The 23,739-nt window shown below is 48.4% G+C and overlaps 1 protein-coding gene across 1 annotated transcript; it reads right to left on the bottom strand.

Annotated features, from left to right (window-relative positions):
* Positions 1-372: 372 nt before the first annotated feature.
* On the bottom strand, positions 373-22,625 carry LOC105708423 (U2 small nuclear ribonucleoprotein auxiliary factor 35 kDa subunit-related protein 2-like). Its single transcript, XM_064363448.1, has 4 exons — positions 22,428-22,625; positions 18,310-18,425; positions 17,556-17,720; positions 373-2,047 (listed from the first exon to the last, which is right to left on the bottom strand). The coding sequence occupies exon 4, from the start codon at positions 1,882-1,884 to the stop codon at positions 475-477; it is 1,410 nt and encodes a 469-aa protein (XP_064219518.1). The 5' UTR covers positions 1,885-2,047; positions 17,556-17,720; positions 18,310-18,425; positions 22,428-22,625; the 3' UTR covers positions 373-474.
* Positions 22,626-23,739: the final 1,114 nt, after the last annotated feature.

Genomic DNA, 23,739 nt, shown 5'->3' with positions numbered 1-23,739 from the left:
CCCATCTCTACTAAAAATACAAAATTAGCTGGGCCTGGTGGCATGCGCCTGTGGTCCCAGCTACTCTGGAGGCTGAGGCAGGAGACTTGCTTGAACCCAGGAGGCGGAGGTTTCAATGAGCTGAGATCGTGCCTCTGCACTCCAACCTGGCAACAGAATGAGACTCTGTCTCAAAAAAAAAAAAAAAAAAAAAAGAGAGAGGCTATTAAGAGTCAATAGAAAACATAGGTTACCATATCAGTCTCGCTAGCTGGGAGATCCTGGGCATTGGTTTATTCCAGCCTTAATTAGAGTGCTGTGCTAAGCCCTGAGGCATAGTGGAGGACAAAAAAGTTCAGAGACCAGCTGGCTTCCTCAAGAAAACTAATCAGGTCATTCAGAGACAGGAGGAGAATACAGGCGTTCTGACTTATGCTACTATGGGAACTTTTTTTTTTTTTAAAGAACAAAAAAAGTTTATTTGGATTTGGGACTCTAAACAGTTCTGTCTCTATTACCTGACCTCCTCCTCCCACGACTTCGGGACCTAGAGGAACTTTGGCTCCGGCTGCGGCGGCTTCTGCGGCTCTGGCTGTGGCTCTGGCTGCCCCGGCCCCGGCCGCTGTCCCTGTTTCTTCTTCTGCTTCGTGGACTGTGCCTCTCCCGACTCTTTGATGTGCGTTTGTAAGGTTTCTTCCCCCCGTGACTACTCCTCTTCCTCTCGGATCCCCCATTTCTTCTGTAGGAGTGGTCTGGGCTTGGGTTTCTCCTTCCCCGAAGCCTGCTGGAGTATTTGTCGTGGTCGCCCATCCTCTCCCTCCTCTCAGAGTTCTTGCCCAGGGAGGAGCCGGTCCGATCTGGAGACAAGTAGATGTCTCTATTCGCTTCCCAGAATTCATTGTTGGGATTTCTGAACACATGAAGAAAGTTGCAGTGTTTTCCTCTTGGACATTGTTGTATTTCAAATAAACCACAAATCGCCATTTTCCACCGGGTCACCGGGCAGAATTCGCACTGAAGCTGTCGTCCGGCATACCATCGTCCGTTAAACAGAGAAAGGGCTGCTTGGCATTCTTCTTCCGACTGGTACTGAACGTATACGTTGCCCCTCAGGTGAGGTTCCAAATTGCGGCTGACCTTGAACTGAATCACTTTCCCCACGTTCTTGAACTCGGGCAGCACATCCTCATAGAAATCTAGGAACTGTTGGTAGGTTTCTTCCTCGCTGTCCTCCAGGCTGGCGTCAGGGTCGTAGTCATCCCTCTTGCACTGCTCCATTCCAAACGTTGTGAACATGCTCTTAATAAGAAGGGTAGGACTGGATGTTGGGAAATTATGTTTCCGCGAACATCGATCTCCAAATCTGCAAGCTCCTGTTTTACTGTAGAAGGGACAATTAGCTCGATCCCTCTCCATTTTGAAATCCACGGGTGGTTCCGGGTTTTGCCATGTGGTACCATTTTCCAACTCACTTTCAGCCTGATCCAGCATCTTCTTCACAGCTTCCTCTTTTTCTTTCTTCTCCTGTCGTTTCTGCTCCTCCTCTTCTCTCTCTTTCCTCTGTTGTTCTTCCCATTGTTCCTTTAACTTTCTCTCTTGTTCTTCTTGCCGTTTTCTAGCCGCCTCTGTCTTTTCCTTCTTTATTCTGAATTCTTCTTGTGCCTTCTGCTCTCTCAGCAACCACTCCTCATGTAATCTTTGCCTCTCTCTTTCCAATAGCTTCTCTTCTTCTAGTTGTTGTTCTTCAATAAAAGTGTCCTCCTTCTCCTCCTTCTGTGAGATTCCTGAGTCTCTCAGTCGCGCAAGTTCCTGCCGACGTTTCTTTCGTTTCTCCTTCTTCAGGGCGGCCCTGTACTTTTTGTGGCTTGGTTTCTCGGGAAACATCGTCTTCTCGGGCGCAGCCATCTTGCCGGCTCCGCCCTGCCCCTCAGGAACTTTTATAAAGTAGTTTTCGCTGGACGCGGTGGCTCACGCCTGTAATCCCAGCACTTTGGGAGGCCAAGGCGGGCAGATCACGAGGTCAGGAGATAGAGGCCATCCTGGCCAACATGGTGAAACTCCGTCTGTACTAAAAAAATACAAACAAAAAAAATTAGCTGGGCGTGGTGGCGCACGCCTGGAGTCCCAGCTACTCGGGAGGCTGAGGCAAGAGAATTGCTTGAACCCAGGAGGCGCAGATTGCAGTGAGCCGAGATCGTGCCACTGCACTCCAGCCTGAACAACAGAACAAGACTCCATCGGAAAAAAAAAAAAAAAGACTTATGACAAACACATGGGGGCGCTCTCGCCACAAACTGCAGAGAACAAAGTTCTTAACCAAGGACATTGGAGGGGCCGTGGATGCCTGCTATTACAACACTTTTCTGATCACATTGACACCAATTCTGGTCTTTCCCCTTAGGTTAACGTGGTGGTAGAGAAATGATAAGTGAGCGGATGGTTGGCTAATGTAGCCAATTTCACCTTCCTGTAAGCTTTGTTTTTCACAAATTATTTTGCATCTCGGTGTACTGAAGGAATTTCTTGGCTGTCACTCCCACAAGTTCATAAAAGGTAGAGTGAGTCCCTTTCAGGCCATGGTTCTGAGAGCATCTGTGGAATGTTGGGAAGGAAACTGGCTTTAGTATCCAAAGACCAGGCACCAAGTCTTAGCTTTACCACTTCCTGGCTGTGTGACCTTGGGCAAGTTACTTCACCTCTCTGAGTCTCATTATCTCATCGCTAAGAGAAGGATGGTGATAGCTGCCCTTACAGAATTATTGTGAAGATCAGATGAGCAGTGAAGTGGCTTTATAAACTGTAAAGTACTGTAGGAAGGTCTATATTTATTATGACACTGGCCTGTGGAAATATGTAAATAAGTGTCTAATATGTGGTTTTTGAAGATGCTGATTCTTTGCTGACCTAATTCCCTATTGTGTCAGAAATTTCATTTTGCCTCTCGAGATTTTTCTGGTATCTGGTTTTTTTAAAAATACAAGGCTGAGCTTTTGGCCAGGGTGAAGTTGGTAGTGACCTAATTATCTGGAAAGTCTTTCTGTGCACCAGTGACAGTGCCAGAAATCCACCATTGGCAACCTGCTGCTTTAGATTCTTCTCATAAAATATCACCAACTCCTCCTCTTCTTTCCTTTCTTCCCTCCTTCCAAAAGCCTTTTCCACTGGCTTGCTGATTCTTTAAATTCTACTTTCAGACACTTTTTTTTTTGAGATGGAGTCTTGCTCTTGTCACTCAGGCTGGAGTGCAGTGGCGCAATCTTGGCTCACTGCAACCTCCGCCTCCTGGGTTCAAGTGATTCTCCTGCCTCAGCCTCCCAAAGTGCTAGGATCACAGGCTTGAGCCACTGTGCCCGACCTACTTTCAGATACTTTGATTTGGTCTAAGATTTCGGCTCCCAGCTAAAACTGCTTCTAGCTCTAAGGAAAGCCGATACTGGGACTCCATGTTTGGGTCCCCTCCAGTGAACACTCCCTTCGTGGAAGCCATCTTTCTCTCTCCTAGATTTCCCTTCTGGAGTCCCCTTCCACACTCTCTCATGGAAGCCTGTCTTCCCCTCCTAAATTCCATCTCTCTCTATTAATGGAAGTTGCTTTCCTCTTCTGGATTCCATCTTTCTGGATTCCCTCACTCAGTGTGAGAGTTAGCTGTTTCTTTCTCTCTCCTTCTCCTGTTTCTCTCTCTCTCCTTCTCCTGTTTCTGTCTCTCTAAATAAATAAATCACTTTCTACAAACAAACAAAAAGCCAATACTGGGGCCCAGGGCAGTAACTCACAGTTGTAGTCCCAGCTACTTGGGAGGCTGAGGCAGGAGGATCACTTGAGGCCAGGAGGTCAAGGCTATAGTGAGCTGTGGTCACACCACTGCAGCTTGGGCAACAGAGGAAGATCCTGTTTCTAAAAGCAAACACATAACAAACAAACCAACAGAAAAGCTAGTACTGGACACTTTATTAGATTGGGGGTCTTACAGGGCAAGGACTGTGTCTTAGTTACCCTTCCATCCTTCAGGGACTAGCAAAGAGCCTGGTGCATATTTCAGTGCATGTTCTTTCAGTGCATGCTCATGGAACTGGCAAGTTTTTTTGTTTTGTATTTTAGAGACGGGGTTTAACCATGTTGCCCAGGCTGGTCTCGAACTCCTGAGATCAAGCAGTCCTCCCACTTCAGCCTCTCAAACTCCTGGGACCACAGGTGTGAGCCACTGCACCTGGCCAGAATTGGCAAGTTTTGTCTAGAACCATACTAAAGCATCTTTCCATCATCCTTGCAGCTAAGAATGAGGTAAGACAGTATAAGACAGGGGGCTGAGCTCACTCCTGCATTGAGCTTGACCTTATATCAGCTCTTTGTAGATCTTTTTTCCCTTGATGTTAATAATTGGGCTTAAAATTTTTTTCTTTTTGAAGCTACTGCAAATCAATAGGCTTAAATTTTTTTTAAGAAATATATGCTTAATATAAAGGTTACAGAAAGAAGAAAACCAAATTATTCATGATCCTACAACCACCACAGACTAATCACAGTTAGTGTATTTTCATCAGATTATTGTTTTCTTTTTCTTTATTCTTTTTTTTTGAGGCAGGTTCTTGCTCTGTTGCCCAGGCTGGAGTGTAGTGGTGCAAGCACAGCTCACTGTAGCCTATACCTCCCAGGCTCAAGTGATCCTCCTACCTCGGCCTCCCGAAGTGATAGGATGACAGGTGTAAGCCAGTACACCTAGGTTTTTTCTTCTTTAAAGAAAATCTTATTTTTTCCCGTGATTATAAAAGTTATATATATATGGAAATGTAACAGGGTATAGACATTTTGGAAAATAGTTTGGCAATTTTTCTTTTTTTTTTTTTTTTTTGAGATGAGTCTCTCTGTCACCCAGGCTGGAGTACAGTGGTGCAATCTCAATTCACTGCAACCTCCACCTCCCACGTTCAAGAGATTCTCCTGTCTCAGCCTCCCAAGTAGCTGGGATTACAGGGGTACACCACCATGCCTGGCTAATTTTTGTATTTTTAGTAGAGACATGGTTTCACTATGTTGGCCAGGCTGGTCTTGAGCTCCTGACCTCAAGTGATCTGCCCGCCTCGGCCTCCCAAAGTGCTGGGATTACAGACATGAGCCACCATGGCTGGCCTGCAATTTCTTATAAGACTAAACATGCACTTATCATATATAACCCAGCAGTTGTATTCTTGTGCGTTTATCACAGATAAATTAAAGTTTAAGTTCACACAAAAACCTGCACAGAGGACCAGGTGTGGTGGCTCACGCCTGTAATCCCGGCACTTTGGGAGGCTGAGGAGGGTGGATCACGAGGTCAGGAGATTGAGACCATCCTGGCTAACACGGTGAAACGCCGTCTCTACTGAAAATACAAAAAATTAGCCAGGCGTGGTGGCAGCCACCTTAGTCCCAGCTACTCGGGAGGCTGAGGCAGGAGAATGACTTGGACCCAGGAGGCAGAGGTTGCAGTCAGCCGAGATCACGCCACTGCACTCCAGCCTGGGTGACAGAGTAAAACTCCATCTCAAAAAAAAAAAAAAAAAAAACTAGCTAGGTGTTGTGGCCATGCCTGTAGTCCCGGCTACTTGGAGGCTGAGGCAGGAGAATCACTTGAACCTGGGAGGCAGAGGTTGCAGTGAGCCAAGATCATGCCACTGTGCTCCAGCCCAGGCAACAGAGTGAGACTCTGTCTCAAAAAAATGAAAAAATAAACAAGAATTTCACCACTGGGGAAGCTGGGTGACTGGTATGTGAATCCTGATGTGCTGTTCCTACACTTGCCTTTGAGTGTGTAGTTATTTCAAAATAAACGGCTTAAAATTTGGGCAGGGGAAGTACCTAGGCAAGACCTCTTCATGACTGTTCAGTGTGTCTATTCCAAAGATTATCTTCTCCAGGGTGGGATGCTATGTTTCCAAAATCCTATCTCCTGCAGCTTAGAGAAGGGGTTGGTGTGCATGTGGACTTTTCGGGTACCTGTGGAGGACGGTGGGAGCAGGAATACCTGATGAATGGATGGAAGGAGAGAGAGAAGATGCAGCAATCATAGACAGATGAGTCAGGTATGGCACCAAGGACCAGCCCGAACATGCCTGAAAATCAGCCCATGTGCCAAATTGAATAGGAGAAACTTAGGTCTCTGACTCCCAAGACAAAGACCTCTCCTTTTACTGAATTATGTGGTTTTCCAAGTCTTTTTCTGATTGTGCTTCGGGGAGATTTTGAAGACTGCACAGTCCTAGAACCCTTCTCTTTAGTTGATCCTTATTTTACAATGAACGTTTGTGTCCTTCCAAATTCACATATTATAATCCTTATCCCAAAGGTGACGGTATTAGGAGGTGGGGTGGCTGGGAGGTGATTAGGTCATGAGAGTGGAGCCCTCATGATAGGGATTAGTACCTTTATCAAAAAGACCTCAAAGAGCTAGCTAGCCCCTTGCACCACATCAGGACACAGCAAGAAGGCACCCTCTATGAACAGGGAAGAGGGCCCTCTCCAGACACCAGATCCACAAGCACTTTGTTGTCGGGCTTCCCAGCCTCCAGAACTGTAAGAAAAACAACTGTCTGTTGTTTATAAGCCACCCAATTTATGGAATTTTGTTTCAACGGCCTGAACAAACTAAGATAATCTTGTTAAACACTTTAAAATAGTCCATTAAAGATACAGAACACTTCTGCTTCTGGCCAAGATGAGATAAGAGACCAGATATATTCTCCCAACTGAAACAACACAACAAAAAACTGGTCAAAAATCTATGAAACAATGGTTTTCCGATACTGGACCTTGTCAGTGCAGGACAGTGATTCCTGAGAGAGAGGAAACAAATGAGGTGAATCTTTTTTTTTGAGACACATTTCCACAAATATTATCAAAACTAAATGCTTTTACAGACCAATAATTTTCTATATATGGCCTCTTGCATTAACTACCTGTTCTGTCTTTTGATTCTTTATCTGGTGGGGATTTGGTGTCTACTTTTCAAAAAGAATCAGAAGTTTCAACCTCTAGGACTGCCCTGTCCAATATGGTAGCTAGTAACCACATGTGGCTACTTAATTTAAAATTAATTAAAATAAGTGGGGCGTGGTGGCTCTCGCCTATAATCCCCGCACTTTGGGAGGTCCAGGTGGGAGCACTGCTTGAGACCAGGAGTTTAAGACCAGCCTGGGCGACATAGGGAGATCTCGTCTCTACAAAATTAAGAAATCAACCCAGTGTCATGGTATGTGCCTACACCTCTTGAGTAATCCCAGCCATTCAAAAGGCTGAAGTGGGAGGATAGCTTGAGGCCAGCAGGTTGGGGCTGCAGTGAGCCATGATGGTGCCACTGCACTCTAGCCTGGGCAGCAGAACAAGACCCTGTCTCAATAAAATAAAATAAGATAAAATAAAAAAATTTGATTCTTCAGCCACAATAGCAAAATTTCAAGTGCTAAGAGCCACATGTGGCTTGTAATCACTAGATTGAACAATATGGATGTAAAATATTTTTCTCAACACAAAAATAGAAAGTGTTTTTTTGGTCTTTTTTCCCCCTTTTTGTGGAGAATGGGGTCTTGCTATGTTGCCCAGGTGGGTCTCAAACTTGTGGGTTCAAGTTATCCTTCCGCCTCTGCCTCCCTAAGAGTTGGTATTATAGGCGTGAGTCACTGCAACCGGCAAAAATAGAAAGTTCTATTGAACAGCGCTGCTCTTGGAGAAATCGTCTGACTGTCTGATAATGTGAGCCTGAGCCATGGTGCTAGGAAACCTGAGTTTCTGTCCAGCCCCATCACTGACTGGCCGGGCAGTCTTGGACAAACCACATACCTCTGCGCCTCATTCCGTTCTGTGGGCAGAGGTGGGACCCGGCAATATGTGAGTCTCCTTCAAGCTCTGACCTTCTGGGGAGAATTCCGTGAGCTCTGAATTCAGTTTCCAGTTACCTCCACCCCAGTCCCTCCGGAGGCTCTCAGCTGGCCCAGACTTTTCCTGCCTACCGAGAGAAGATCTGATGAACTCGCTTGCCCTCGGGCTGTGACGCACTATGTGTTTCTCAAGGGACAACATCTGATTGGACCTGGCCCAGTGTGAGCCAATCAGAATCTCCCTAACCGGAACCTGGTTTAGGGACGGAGGATCAGTTAGTGAGTCTCTGCAGGTAGTTGAGACTGTCCCTGGGAGAAGCAAGTGGCTACAGTCATGAGGCTGTGCATGACTGAGTGGAAGAGAAAGGCAGTCTGGAGAGAAGACAGGAGAGGGAGAGAGAGAGGAGGACAGAGAAAAACACAGTCCACCTCCAGGGATTAGTAGAGAGAAGAATCCCCGCTTCAGGCTCTTGGAATCTGTGCCAGTTTTGTGTTTTTTAATACATTCTCCCCACTTTCTGTTTTTTCTACAAGTCCCAGCTTATTTCTGCTTCTTGTCACCAAAGGTTCCTAACCCGCATAGGTTAAAGTGAAGGGGGTTGCTTTATCACTTTTCTGAAAAGTTGAGTAAATTTGCAGTTGGAAAAAAGTTAAAAAAGGACACACACACACACACATACACACATCATGCACACAAAAGTAACAAGAACAAGCGGAAAGGAAAACAGCTATCCGTTACTGATTTGACAAGTGTTTCTGGAGCACCTACGCCATGCCAGGCATTGTGTCCAAAGCCTTAGACGCATGGCCTTGTCTAATCTTCCCAACAACCCTTGAAAGATGGGCAGTTTCCTCCATTTCAGAGGCAAGGGAATTGAGGCACAGAGAGGTTAAAGGATAGGGCAAGGACACACAGCTGGTCAGCAGCAGAGGCAACTTGAGCCAGGGCTTGGCGAGAGGACAGTCAGCTGGGTCTTCCTAACATCAGCACAGCTCCCGAGCAAGGAGATTTCTTGGGTGGAGACCCACTTGGCTCAGAGAGTGCAGCAAGCCAGAAAGACCCCACCCTGCCAAGAGGGCGCGACCCAGTCATTCTGGCTACAGAAGAGCACAGTGATCTTTCCACGGTTTGAAGCGGGAAGGGTAGGTTCAAGAAGAAAATCATCCAAAGTAAAAAATACTTGGAATCTTTCATTATCTCTTGTTTTCCACCTTCTCCAGATTTCTCCTATAAAAAAGTCTTTCTGGATTGAGAGTACAAATCATTCCTCTCCTAGCTCCATGGAAAAAGGGAAGAGGCAATACCAAAATTACTTCTGGCCAACAAGGTGAAACCCTGTCTCTACTAAAAAAAACACACACACAAAAAAAATTAGTCAGTTGTTGGTGGTGGGTGCCTGTAATCCCAGCTACTTGGGAAACTGAGGCAGGAGAATCGCTTGAACCTGGCAGACGGAGGTTGCAGTGAGCTGAGATCGTGCCACCGCACTCCAGCCTGGACGACAGAGTGAGACTGTCTCAAAACAAACAAACAAACAAACGAAAAAACTCAAATCAATAAAAAGAGGCCACTGACTGGGGTAGCTCATGCCTCTAATCCCAGCACTTTGGGAGGCCGAGGTGGGAGGATCACCTGAGGTCAGGAGTTTGAGACCAGCCTGGCCAACATGGTGAAACCCTGTCTCTACTAAAAATACAAAAATTAGCCAGGTGTGGTGGCACACACCTGTAATCCCAGCTACTTGGGAAGCTGAGGCAGGAGAACAGCTTGAACCCAGGAGGCGGAGTTGCAGTGAGCCAGGATCGCGTCATTGCACTCCAGCCTGGGCACCAAAGCAAGACTCTATCTCAAAAAATAAATACATAAATAAAAATTAGTGGAGCATGGTGGCACACGCCTGTAGTCCTGGCTACTCAGGAGAATTGCTTGGACATGTAGCGAGCTGTAATCAAGCCACTGCACTCCAGCCTGGGCGACGGAGCAAGAGCAAGACTCTCTCTCTAAAAAAAAAAAAAAAAAGGCAAATTAAAACAGTATATCATATCCTTTTATCTTCCAGGTTTTCAAGCGAGAGAAATATTATGAAAACCATTGTTGATGAAGATGAAGGAAAATGGGCATCTCATAGTCTCATACTTTGCTGGTGGGAGTTTCAAACGGCATACTTTTTCTGAAGGCTATTTTGGTAATATGAATCTAAAGTCTTAAAATGTGCATCCTTCTGACTCAGTAATCAACATGAGATACTTATCAAAAGGAAATATAATTACAGAGTGTTCTTTCTTGAGTTATTTACAACAGTGGAAGTGTCTCTGGGGTGGGTTGAGACTGATGGTGCTGGGGACACTCACAGGGTTTGGAGCAGCTGCTATTCAACAACTGGAGCAGAAATACTTGCATTGTTTATCAACCAATACCGCCACATTGCACATCTTCAATGTCAGTTTTTGTTTGTTTTGTTTTGTTTTTGAGATGGAGTCTCGCTCTTATCCAGGCTGGAGTGCAGTGGCGTGATCTCGGCTCACTGCAACTTCTGCCTCCCAGGTTGAAGCGATTCTCCTGCCTCAGCCTCCCAAGAAGCTGGGATTACAGGCGCCTGCCACCATGCCCAGCTAATTTTTGTAGTTTTACTAGAGACAGGGTTTCACCATACTGGCCAGACTGGTCCCAAACTCCTGACCTCACGTGATCTGCCTGCCGCAGCCTCCCAAAGGGCTGGGATTACAGGCATGAGCCACTGTGCCCAGCTAATGCCAGTTTTTAAAACTAAAACAAAAATTAAGAGTTGCTCCTGTTTCCTCATAAGATTAGAGGTGGGAGCCAGAATGTTAGTTCTTGCCTTTCTTTTTTTTTTTTTTTTTTTTGAGAGGGAGTTTTGCTTTTGTTACCCAGGCTGGAGTGCAATGGCACGATCTCGGCTCACCGCAACCTCCGCCTCCTGGGTTCAAGTAATTCTCCCGCCTCAGCCTCCCGAGTAGCTGGGACTACAGGCGTGCGCCACCATGCCCAGCTAATTTTCGTATTTTTAGTAGAGACGGGGTTTCACCATGTTGACCAGGATGGTCTCGATCTCTTGACCTCATGATCCACCCGCCTTGGCCTCCCAAAGTGCTGGGATTATAGGCGTGAGCCACCGCGCCCGGCCAGTTCTTGCCTTTCTAGTTGAGCACAGGTCCTGGGGCTGCAATCCAAGTGGGCACCTATCTGCAGGACCAGCAGCAGGACAAGGCTGCCAGGGTCCAGCACAGTGGCTGTGGACACCAGGAGGCACAGCAGGGAAGAGACCAGAAGCCCTATGTCCAGGGCTTGCTTCCAGCCAAAATCATGGCAGTCAAGGTGATGAGGATGCCATAGAAGACACGGAAGAGGAAGGGGGCTCTATTCTCTGAGCTCCAGCTGTACACAGGCATCTGCAATACGGGAGGGCTGGGATCCTCAGGGGGAAGGTTGCCACCTGAGCCCATTCAACCCACTCCACAATGCCCTGCAGTTTGTGTATGTTATCCCCATTTTTTCAGATGGGGAAACTGAGACTCAGAGAATTGAAATGACTCATGCAAAGTCACACTGCTGGTAAGTGAGGGGACTGGGATTTCGATACACGCTCTTCATTTTCTGAGGTCTTTCCCACTATGCCACTCCCAGCCATATTTGTTGACGGACTGAGACAAGCTGAGTTAACATCTTCACCAGACTGGGGAGGCAGAGGGGTTGGGGGTGTCCTGTGGGGGTCAAGCCATCAGCAAATGAGGTTTGAGTCAAGCTGGATCTTACTCAGTGCAATGTTCCCATAACACAGCACCTCCAGGCTCAGGCGTTTTCCTCTGCCGGCAGCGCCCTCCCCTCCACAGTCCAAATCCCGCTTCACATGCCAATAGATGCCCACCTTTACTCCTGACAACCCTTCCAGATAAGTATGACCACATTTCCCCATTCTAACAATGAAGAGATTCACTCTGGGAGGAGAAGTAATGTAACTAAGATCACCCAATTAGTAAGTTACAGAGCTGGGATTAAAGCCAAGTCTGTCTGAGTCCAGAAAGCTTCTCACCTTTCACCAGACCTTAACTTTGTAATTTAATAGTCAACAACATTTGAAGTAGGTTAGAGACACTATTTTCCCCTTTTACAGATAAGGAAACTGAGGCTTAGAGGAGGCAATTAGAATAGTAGTTAAGTGGTTGGACCTTGGGTTCAAATCCCAGCCGCAGCACTTATAAGCTGTGTGACCTTAGGCAAGTGACTTCACCTTTCTGAACCTCAGTCTCCCATCTATAAAATAGGGTGAAATAGTACTCACTTCTGGGCTTTTTGCAATGATTAAATGAGATGAAGCTATCTTACGCATTCAATGACCTAACACAAGGAAAGCACTTAGCTGAATGGTAACTGGTATTTGTTGCCCAAGTGATGCCTGCCTGAATGGGACCACCTAAACAGGAATTTCCTCCTCCTTGATAACAGGTTTCATCCACTGGGCTTTCTCTCCAGGTCAGGCAGCTTAAGATCCCCAGTCAGAGAAGAAACCTGAACCCAGGGAAGAGAGAGGCTAAGGTGGCTTCTGCAGAATGTGGTACCTTGGTTTGGGGGCGTTATTTGCCTGAGTCTCAGGACAGGTCTTACTGGGGGTGTTGGCTGCAGGTTGCTACTGCAGGTTGTTGCTACGTCTTCTTCACGGTCAGGTACTCCCCACACATGGACATGACCCTGACCATGGCCATGGTGTGGGGAGTAGGTGACTGTGAGGAAGACGTGTATGAGGCCTATCAGGCTGAATGGGAGGAAGCAGAGCCCTGGAACTGGGGTCATGTTCCAGGACCTCATACCACCCCAGGCCTCCAGAGGTTCTGCTGTCAGAGCCATTTTCTTTTCTTTTTTTTTTTTTTTTTTTGAGACGGAGTTTCACTCGTTACCCAGGCTGGAGTGCAATGGCGCAATCTCGGCTCACTGCAACCTCCGCCTCCTGGGTTCAGGCAATTCTCCTGCCTCAGCCTCCTGAGTAGCTGGGATTACAGGCAAGCGCCACCATGCCCAGCTAATTTTTTTTGTATTAGTGGAGACGGGGTTTCACCATGTTGACCAGGATGGTCTCGATCTCTTGACCTCGTGATCCACCCACCTCGGCCTCCCAAAGTGCTGGGATTACAGGCTTGAGCCACCGCGCCCGGCCTATGTCAGAGCCATTTTCAAGATTTAAAAGGTAGGGCACATGCGTGGATTGTCCCATGTTACCAGCTAATGAGGAGCAGAGCCTGGAGTTGCGCTAGGCTTATCTGACCTCCAAGTTCTCTTTCCCACTACTCTGGGGGAAGTCCCTCATTTAACACAAAGTTATGGCTTGTGTCACGTGTCTCCTGGTGGGGACCCAGGAACCTCCCCTGCAGCATCCTAGTACCTGGCCTGGGGCCTGGCCCTAACTGGAAGCACAGTGAATGTTTACTGACTAAATAAATGAATGACACATTCCAAGCAGAGCTAGTTGCAAGTTCTCCCTGCAAAGGAAGTGGGTGAAAAGTGAATTCACAGAGGCTGTTGAACTCTCTTCCTCCACCCTTAGCCCTGCTTCTCTACCCACAGTCTGGCTTCCAACTCTGTCCTCAGCCCCCAGCTTCCCAGAGGGGCTTTGGATCTCACAGTCTGATCCTGGCATCCTTCCCAAAGGTCAATGACACCAGGGATGAGATGCCCCCAGACCTGTAGATGCTCAGGACCAGGGGCTGAGCAGAATAAAGTCCCTGTTCTCAGGGAGCTCCTGAACTACTGGGCAAGAGAGGCCATATATATGGGCCTATAAGGGAGGGAGCATGGAGAAGCTGTGGGGGCAGGGAGGAGCCCTCCGTGGACTGTACATGATGGGGAGCTCAGGGAAGCTTAATTTCTAAGCTGGGGACTGAGAGCCGAGCAGGAGTTGGCCAGATAAAGAGGTAAGAAAGGGGAAGAGGAAGATATGTTGGAAGATCCAGAGGAAGGAGATCATGTGGAACACCCAGAGACAGGAAAGATCTGGCAAGGGCTGGAGAGGTGACAGCCACAGAGATCATGCCCAGATCTCAGACAGCGGGGAGCTGCCTTTGTCTGCTCAGGATGCTGTGACAAAATACCACAGGTTTAGTAGCTAAACAACAGACATTGATGTCTCACAGATCTGGAGGCCAGAAGTCCAAGATCAAGGTGCCAGCAGATTCAGTTTCCGGTGATGGCTCTCTTCTTGGCCTGTAGACAGCTGCCTTCTCACTGTGTCCTCACATGGCCTTTTCTTTGTGTGTGCGTGCACGGAGGGGAAGAGGAGAGTGAGCTTTACAGTGTCTCCTCTTACAAGGACACGAATTCCATGGGATCAGGGTCCCACTCTTGTGACCTCATTTAACCTTAATTGCTTCCTAAAGGCCCCTTTTCCAAATACAGTTGCAATGGGACTTAAAGCTGCAATATGTGATTCTGGGGAGGACAGAATTCAGTCCACAGCAGGAGCCATGGAAGGTTCTAAGCAGGGAGGCACCAGGGTCAGATTGGCCTTCGGGGAGTTCTTTCTGGCTGCAAAGAGGAAGATGGGCCACAGCAGGCAGGACTGGAAGCTGTTTGAATGGTTGCTGTAGTCCAGCGGTGAGAAATGCCCCTGGACCAGAGGAATGGCATTTGGGAGGGAGTAGGGGGAGCTGCTTAATAAGCTTGGATCTGCAGGACTCCATGTGAAAGGAGGGCTTAGGGAGGGCGAGAGGTCAAAGATGACTGCCAGATTCCCAGCCTGGGTAACAGTTTCATGGACATATGACCTGCATGGTCCCACACACCAAAGACCCAGTGTTTGTTTGATGCTCTGTTGTTGCTGTCTTGAGTTATTAATAACTTTTTAACAAAAGGCCCTGAATTTTCATTTTGCACTGGGCCCTGCAAATTTTGAAGCCAGTCTGCGTGGATGGGGATCTGTGGACCTCTCTCCTCCACAGATCACCGGACTGGAGCAGGGAGGCAGCTGGCCTCCCTGTGACCTCTCTCTCTTGAGATGGTTACTTGATACCGGCCTTATTTCTGCCAAAAACAAAACAAGGACAACAAAAAAACGCTCTCCTAATTAACACCCTCAGCACCACTAGCAGTTAAGGGCAAGGGCTTTAGAGTCTCTGAGAAGAGAGCAAATCAGTTGCTGAATTTATTGCCTTTAGGAATTTTTAAGACTCTGTTGCCTTATCTGTGGGGTGACCACATACTTTAGTGAGCAGCTCAGTACGCTTCTGAGAATAGGAGGGGAAAGTGGGAATAAAACACTCACTATGCTGGGACAATAGGTGCCAACCAGGTCTGTCCCATGCAAACTGGGACACATGGTCCCCTACTTTTCTGTAAAATGGGATTAAATAGAACCATGCACAGAAAGCAGGGGGCCCAAAGTAAGTGCTCAGTGAGCAGCACCTATCATTATTTATTTTGATTTTAATTTTTATTATTTTTGAGATGGCATCTCACTCTGTTGCCCAGGCTGCAGTGTGGTGGCGGGATCTCGGCTCACTGTAAGTGATTCCTGTGTCTCAGCCTCCCAAGTAGGTGGGACTACAGGCGCATGCCACCATGCCTGCTAATTTTTTGTACTTTTAGTAGAAACAGGGTTTCACCATGTTGCCCAGGCTGATCTCGAACGCCTGACCTCAGGTGATCCACCTGTTTCAGGCTCCCAAAGTGCTGAGATTACAGGCATGAGTCACTGTACCCAGCCTTCTTTTTATTTTTTTTTACACAGAGTCTCACTCTGTCACCCAGGCTAGAGTACAGTGGTGCAATCTTGGCTCACTGCAACCTCAGCCTCCCAGGTTCAAGCGATTCTCTTGCCTCAGCCTCCTGAGTAGCTGGGAACAAGCACCCGCCGCCACACTGGGCTAATTTTTGTGTTTTTAATAGAGAAGGAGTTTCACCATGTTGGCCAGGCTGGACTTGAACTCCTGACCTCAAGCAATCTACCTGCCTCAGCCTCCCAAAGTGCTGGGATTACAGGCATGAGCCACCACACCTGGCCATCTTATAATTATTTTTTAACTTATTTATTTATTTAGAGTTTTGCTCTTGTTGCCCAGGCTGGAGTGCAATGGTGTGATCTCAGCTCACTGCAACCTCCGCCTCCTGGGTTCAAGCGATTCTCCTGCCTCAGCCTCCCGAGTAGCTGGGATTACAAGCATGTGCCACTATGCCCAGCTAATTTTTATATTTTTAGTAGAGATGGGGTTTTACCATGTTGGCCAAGCTAGTCTTGAACTCCTGACCTCAAGTGATCTACCTGCCTTGGCCCCCCAAAGTGCTGGGATTACAGGCATGAGCCACTGCACCTGGCCATCCTCATTGTTTCTACACTCTGCAGTCACTCTCGATTGGTGTCCAAATGTCATTCACTTGTCAATCAAGTACTCATTACCCACCACGTGTCAGGCACACAGCATTGGTGCTCCTGATGTGAAGATGTACTGATAATTCATCTATTCAGCCAACATTTTGTAAGCAGCTCATATATGCCAGGCGAGGTTCTGAGGCTAGGCTCATTCTGGGGATCCAAAGATGAGTGACACCACTTGTCCTCCTGGGGCTGGCAATCTTGTAGGGTATCATGGGTAGAAGAGTATTCCCAAAAATGCATGTCCACGTAGAACTTCAGAATATGATCTTACTTGAAAACAGGGTCTTCGCCGATGTAATTAAGGTAAGGATCAAGATAAGATCATGCTGGATTAGGGTGGGCCTGAGATCCAACGAGAGTGTCTTTGTAAGAGACAGAAGAGTGCACAGAAACACACAGGAAAAGGCCTTGTGAAGACAGAAGCAGAGATTGGAGGGCAGGGGCACTCCACAGAATGCTAAGGATTTTGGCAGCAGCCACCAAAAGCTAGAAGAAAGGCATGGAATAGATCCTCCATCACCCAGGCTGGAGTGCAGTGGCATGATCTCAGCGAATTGCAACCTCCACCTCCCACACTCAAGGGATCCTCCTGCCTCAACCCCCCAAGTAGCTGGGACTACAGGCCGGCTATTTTTTGTATTTTTTTGTAGAGATGGTGTTTCACCATGTTCCCCAGGCTGGTCTCAAACTCCTGGGCTCAAGCAATCCTCTTGCCTCAGCCTCTCAAAGTGCCGGGATTACAAGTGTGCACCACCATTCTTGGCTAATTTTTGTATTTTTAGTAGAGATGGGGTTTCACCATGTTGGCCAGTTGCTCTCAAACTCCTAACCTTAAGTGTCCGCCTGCCTTGGCCTCCCAAAGTGCTGGGATTACAAGCATGAGCCACCATGCCCGGCCTGTGCAATTTATCTTTTTAAGTTTTTCCTGAAGTATAACAAACATAAAAATACACAAATCCTGTGTACAGCTCAATACACCTTCACAAAATGAACCCATCTGTATAACCTGCCCCTAGGTCAAGAAGTGAACATAACTAGCTCCCTACCTAAACTACTTGGAGGCTGCAAGAGAATTGCTTGAACCCGGGAGGCAAAGGTTACAGTGAGCCAAGATCACGCCACTGCACTCCAGCCTGGGCAACTGAGTGAGACTCCATCTCAAAAATATAATAAAAAATTAAATTAAATTTTAAAAAATTTAAAAAAATTGCACAGGTAGATGGATAACTATAGATTGTGGTAAGTGCTTTGAAACAAAACTCATAGGTGCTAGGAGACAGTATTTTTTAGTCAGCTAGGACTGCCATAACAAAATACCACAAACTGGGTGGCTTAAGCAACATACCTTTATTTCTCACAGTTGTGGAGGCTGGGAAGTCCAAGATTAAGGTGCCAGCAGATTCCTAGTGAGGGCTCTCTTCCTGGCTTGCAGACAGCCACCTTCTTGCTGGGTCCTCACATGGTGGAAAGAGAGTGATCTCTTTTCTTCTTCTTATAAAGCCAGACTTCTCTGTTTACAGTTTTGTAACGTTGGTAATCAATGATGGTAGCATCTATCATTTATTGAACACCTAAGACATTTTACTATGAAGTAGGTACTATTGTTGTCCCTCATTCCCAATGAGGAGGGTGGTGCTCACTTGCCTGTTCCTGGTAGATGGTGAATCTGTCTCATACCCTCTGACCCCACTGTCACTGTCTCTGAGCCAGCCATGTCTCATAATCAGGCCTGGGGTGGAGGTGGGGGGCGTTGGGGAGCTTTCTATTTCCCTTACTACTGTCCCAGTGATGTAGAGGATGACAGCCTGGAGGGAGGTATCTGGGGCAGCACCTGGCCAGGCACCTGGTGGGTTGGTTTGCCCAACTGCCTGGGATGAGCTGCTTCACCTCCCCACTTTCCTGAGAACCCAGGGCAAGGGGGTGTCTGGGAGGGAGGACAAAGAGAGACCCAGTCACCTGGGTCACCACCTGGAGTGGCAGTTGGGGAGGAAGTGGGACATGCTGGCTGCCTTCTTCAGCCCTGGCCTCCTTCCTTCCCATCCCCTGGGCCTGACTTTGGTGCCCACCTCCAGGAGGGACAATCAGAGAACCAGACTCACCTGCCTCTAAGCAGCTATCGAGGCGACAGCCAGGTCTTAACAGCCTCTCCAGGGTCAGCCGAGGCCTGCCACAGGCACCTCCCCTCACAGCTGGACTGCTGTTCAGAACACCGCAGCTGCAAGAAATTGGAGAAGCGAGGAGGCTGAGCAAGGAGCTGGTGCTGGGGAGACCAGGGAGGAAGGGAATCTTAGGGCACCTCCTGGTTCCCCAGTTCCTGAAAATCTACTGTCAGGCTCTACTTCCCTAAACAGTGTTAAGGGAAGCCAGCCCACTACCATGGGCTGTGCACTGCTCTGAACAATTCCAGGAGGCGCCATCACATAGGTGACCACTCGTGGCCTTGGGAGTCTCCGCTGCTGCCCACACCAGCCCTGCTTGGGTCCCGTCCCCTCATCTCCTCACTCACAAACCTGGCTTCCCTAGCCCAGTACCCAAACCCATGCTTCCTTGATTCATTCTTTCCTTTCATATGTGTTTGTTAAGTGCCAGAACCACTCACAGGGCTTTTAAGTTCTAGGGACATAGTAGGGCCAAGGCAGTCACCTGGGCCTTTGCAGTCTGGTGGGAGGCTTGGAGACATGGACATTAATCAGACATAATGAAAGCTGGCTTGATAAAACTCCAATGAACCCCTTTGGGGATTCGCCAGCAGTTTAGTTTCTCTCAATAAAATCCATAGCATGGCGCTCAGGAGACCATGAATGTTCAAGGCCAGGGTTTCCCTCTGCAACCTGGCCCTGCATATCTGGTTTTATGTAAAGTCCTTGTATCTGCCCACTACCAGCTCCAACTGAATCAGAACACAGGGCTTCTACCAAGTAAATACAAATATTTAACCACTTACACCTATGACCGGTACTTGTCAGGAAAAGCATGGCAAGTGTGTTACATGGGAATTCAACCCCATTTTAGCCATCCAGGAGGGCTTCCCAGACAAGGTGACTTTTAAGCTGTGCTGTGAAGGATGACTCAAAGTTGACCCAGACTTCTTGGGGGAGAGAATAAGCCTTCCTGGTCCCTCAACAACCCAGATTGCTCAGCCACAGTCAGACAACCCATGCCACCAGGCTGTCACCGAGATTTGACAGCCAAGACTCTCAGACACTGTCCCTCCCTGGCACACATACACACTTGTACCCACGATGACAGCCATGAGACAGCCCGACAGCTGGACCCCTTTGTTCCCCACTCCCAGCCTGATGTCCACCCCAATAGTCAGTCCTTTGCTCCTTCTCTCTGCTTCTCATCAGAGTCACTGGGTTATGACTCTGGCTTCATATTCACTGGCCATGTGACCCTGGGCACATTACTCAAGCTCCCAAACACTGCACCTCCACTGGCAATGAGAGTCACGATCCTCCCCGCCTCTCAGGGCCACAGAGGTGGTTAGGGCTCATAATTCCTCTAAAGCACCTTTGCAGCATCTGCTTAGTGCGGTTGCTGTCACCGTCATCCGCTGTGGCCTTGCTCTGGCCCCATCCCCATGCCCCTCCTTCTCCCAGCCTACTGTCCTCCAACTTCTGCCTGGGTCTCCTCTCTCTTTTTCTCCTCTCCCTCCTTCCAGACTCTGAGACCCAGAATTCCTGAAGGGCTGGGGACAAGGAAGGGGGAGCCAGCTCCCCAAACAGAAATGTCACCTGCTTGTAGTCCCCAGTGGAGGGGCTGGGTGAGAGCTTTCTGCTCGGCCTTGAGAACCTCGGCCTAACCCCTCACCCAGGTTTGACACAGGCTCAAACCTGTGTCAGGTCAAACCCCACCCCAGAAACAGAGCTGGGTAGGTCAGGCCGCTACCCAAACCTGTCCGCCATCTGCAAGCCAGCCAGGGAGGGGACTGGCCTCGCCCCCTCCGGGGGTGCACATGCTCTGGGATCTAAGTCCACACAGGAGAGCAGGAGGTGGAGGGCACCTCACAGAGGGGTGTTGGAATCCCACGGCCTCCTCTACTTGTCCGGGTCATCTTTGAGAAGTCGCCTCTCCTCTCCGAGCCTTGGTCTCCTCATTGGTAAGATGAGGCTGGACAATTCCTGCCTACTACCCACTCAGGGCTGTTGGGAGAAGCAAGAGTTGAGAAGAGGGAAGAAGGGAATCCTGTCAAGCCTGGGAACCAAGGCCTTTCCGTCGCCGGCCAAACTACGTTTCGGCCAGCAGATGGCGCCATAGAAGCACCAGGGTCTCAGCGCCAGGCCCAGGACGTTTGTTAAACGTGGCGAAACCGTGTTACTCAAGAGCCCAAACTCTGGAGCTGATGGATCTCAGATTTTACCCCCTTAAGCGGCTCATGCCTGTAATCCCAGCACTTTGGGAGGCCGAGGTGAGTGGATCACAAGGTCAGGAGTTCGAGACCAGCCTGGCCCACATGATGAAACCCATCTCTATTAAAAATACAAAAATTAGCCAGGGGTGGGGGCAGGAGCCTGTAATCTCAGCTACTTAGGAAACTGAGGCATGAGAATCACTTGAACCCAGGAGACAGAGGTTGCAGTGAGCCGAGATCACACTGCTGCACTCCAGCCTGGGTGACAGAATGAGCCTCCAACTCAAAAAAAAAAAAAAAAATTCTACTTCCTTAATAACAATGTGACTTGGTAAGCTGCTTAACCTCTCTGAACCTCAGTTCCCCATCTGGCATCCCTTCTTCTGGGGTTGTTGGAGGATTGATTTGCTGCAGGATGCAGAGTGCAGCGCCAGTGCTCAGTGACATGACTGGTACAACCCACTCAGGAGCGAGTCTGCAGCTCCATCCATTCCTGCCAAGCGGCCCTGGCTTCAGCCACACCCCATGCCCACTCCAGCCAGGTCCCCAGGTTTCACTCGCGCCCTCCACCCTCAGACTGGAATGTTCTCTCCCTCTTTGCTTTATGATTTCCTAGAAACTTTGAGACTTCTTGGTTTTTTTTCTAATTGTATTTTTAAAACTGTATCCAGGTATTATTTATAAATCATACAATTCATTCACTTTAAGGGTACAAGTCAATGATTTTCGGTAAGTTTACCAAGTTGTGCTCAAGATTTGATTTTCAAAATCATGCATCTCAAATTCTACCTCTTTCTTGAGTCCCAGACCATGTGTGCTGCTGCCTCTTGGCTGTTGTCCCCTAGCTGCCCCCTGTCCTGCCAACTTAGTACATCCCCAGCCAGATCCATCACTGTCCTCCCTTCCCTTATCCTCTCCCAAGTTTCCCATGTCCCTTCTTGGCCAGCAATCCCATGCTTTTTCTCTGTGTTCTTAGTACTTTGTTCAGGACCTGGTACATAGTAGGTGCTCAATAAAGGTTTGGTGAGTGAGCTGCACATGTGGCTCATACTTGTAATCCCAACACTTTGGGAAGCTGAGGCAGGCGGATCACTTGAGGTCAGGTGTTGGGGACCAGCCTGGCCAACATGGTGAAACCTCATCTCTACTAAAAATTACAAAAATTAGCTGGGCATGGTGGTGTCAGCTGTAATCCCAGCTACTTGGGAGGCTGAGGAGGCAAGAAAATCGCTTAAACCAGGGAGGTAGAGTTGCAGCGAGCTGAGATGGCACCACTGCTCTCCAGCCTTGGCGACAGAGCAAGACTGCCTCAAAAAAAAAAAAAAAGTTTGCTGAGTGAATGAATAAAACCAATGTGACCCTTTACCCACGTTCGACTGTTCACCCCTCACCTCCCACCACCCAGTCACCTGTTAGATCTACCTTGGAACTATCTGCCTGATGTTCACCCTTCCCACAGCTCTGCTCCCCTGGCCTCATACTCACCCACGCCCTGTCTCAGTCTCCTCTGTTTTTTTTTTTTCTTCCTCTCCGCTCCATCCCAGAGTGACTTCTCAGAAAAGCACACGTGATCCCACCTCTCCCTAAGAATGTGCTACCCACTCATCTGCAATGATGTCAATACCCCCAAGTCTGACTCCAGCAGCCCCCGGGATCTGGTCCCAGCCCATCTCTCAGACTCAACCCTCTCCTTTCCCTCTCCAACTCTCTCAGACTCTAATCATCCCAAACCACAAGAGCAGTATGATGCCATGATTAAAAGGCAGGACGGGGTCAGCCTGCTTGGAGTCCACATCCCAGTGGGAGCGCCTCTCTGAGCCTCAGCTTCCTCGACTGTAAAATGAGAGTGATAATAACACTGACCTTGTAGAGTTGTTGGGAGGATTAAACGAGATGATGAAGGTAAAGCACTTAGAAAGGGCTTGATACACGGTCCGTACTGAATCAATGTTAGTTTCATTTCACTGACAACCAGCTGAATTTCTGCTCCCCAGGGATAGACGTCTTTCCCCTTTCTCTCCACCAGGAGTGCTGCAACCCATTTCACGAAGCTGGGGAGATCCGCTCCATTTGGGAGGCCTTCCCCAGGTCAGGCTTTAGCTAGCCCTTCCTGGGCCACAGAGCTTACCCACTGGGACCCCTCCTGCCACCTCTCCCAGGGCCAATCCAACCCCAAGTCTTGCTCCACTTACCTCCCAAGCAGCCCTCAAATTTCTCCCCTTCTCTCAACCTCATGCTGTCTCCCTGGCACAGGTTGCCAACATGCCCATCCCTCGTCCACTCTGCCCCTCCAGTGTCCCATCCAGAATGGACAGCTGTCCTCGCTGTCCTTCCCTATAAAGCCTACACTGGCTCCTCACTATTGTTCACTAGAGCCTCAGCTGCATAATGCACCCCTCCCTTCTGCCAGCTGGGTTCCCGCCACACTGGCCTCACAAGCGCCCTGCCCCCTCCCAGCTCAGGGCCTTCACATGTGCTGTTTCTGCCTCCTGGACCCTCTTTCCCCACCCTATCAGTCCTTATTCAACTCCTTCAGATGCTGACCCTCTCACCACCAGTACTACATCAAGGTCCCCCGTGATGTCTTCATAGCACTCTGTACTTCCTCTCCTTAACCCTTATCACTGTTTATAATTATGTATTTGAGTGGCTATTTGAGGAATATCTGCCTTCCCACTTCCTTTAAAAGTTTCCTGAGAGAGAGGCTGTGGATGTTGTTCATTAGGTCCCTAGAGGGCTGGCATATGCCAGAGGAATGAATGAATAAAAAGGGGCTATTTCCTGACGTGTCTTCTCCCATGTCAGGTCCCCAAGGGCAAGGCCGTGACCCAGGTCTGTATTCCCAGACTGATCCCCTACCCCACCTTGGCCTGAAACTTTATTGGGAATCAACAAATGCTGTAGAGATGAATGATAACACCTTTTTCCTGGTTTCCTTAAGCTTGATATTTTAACTACTATTTTTTTTTTTAGATGGAGTTTCGCATTTGTTGCCCAGGCTGGAGTGCAATGGAGCGATCTCAGCTCACTGCAACCTCTGCTTCCCAGGCTCAAGCAATTCTTCTGCCTCAGCCTCCCAAATAGCTGGGACTGCAGGCATCCATCACTACGCCTGGCTAATTTTTTTGTATTATTAGTAAAGATGGGGTTTTACCATGTTGGCCAGGCTGGTCTT

Source organism: Aotus nancymaae, unplaced genomic scaffold (assembly GCF_030222135.1).
Source record: "Aotus nancymaae isolate 86718 unplaced genomic scaffold, 86718_ANA_hifiasm-v0.15.2.pri h1tg000053l, whole genome shotgun sequence".
Taxonomy (NCBI): Eukaryota; Metazoa; Chordata; class Mammalia; order Primates; family Aotidae; genus Aotus; species Aotus nancymaae.
This window is presented reverse-complemented; position numbering and strand designations above follow the sequence as displayed.

What these genes read in the sequence shown, in the direction of transcription:
- LOC105708423 (XM_064363448.1), bottom strand. Translation starts at nt 1,884, where the DNA reads ATGGCTGCGCCCGAGAAGACGATGTTTCCCGAGAAACCAAGCCACAAA.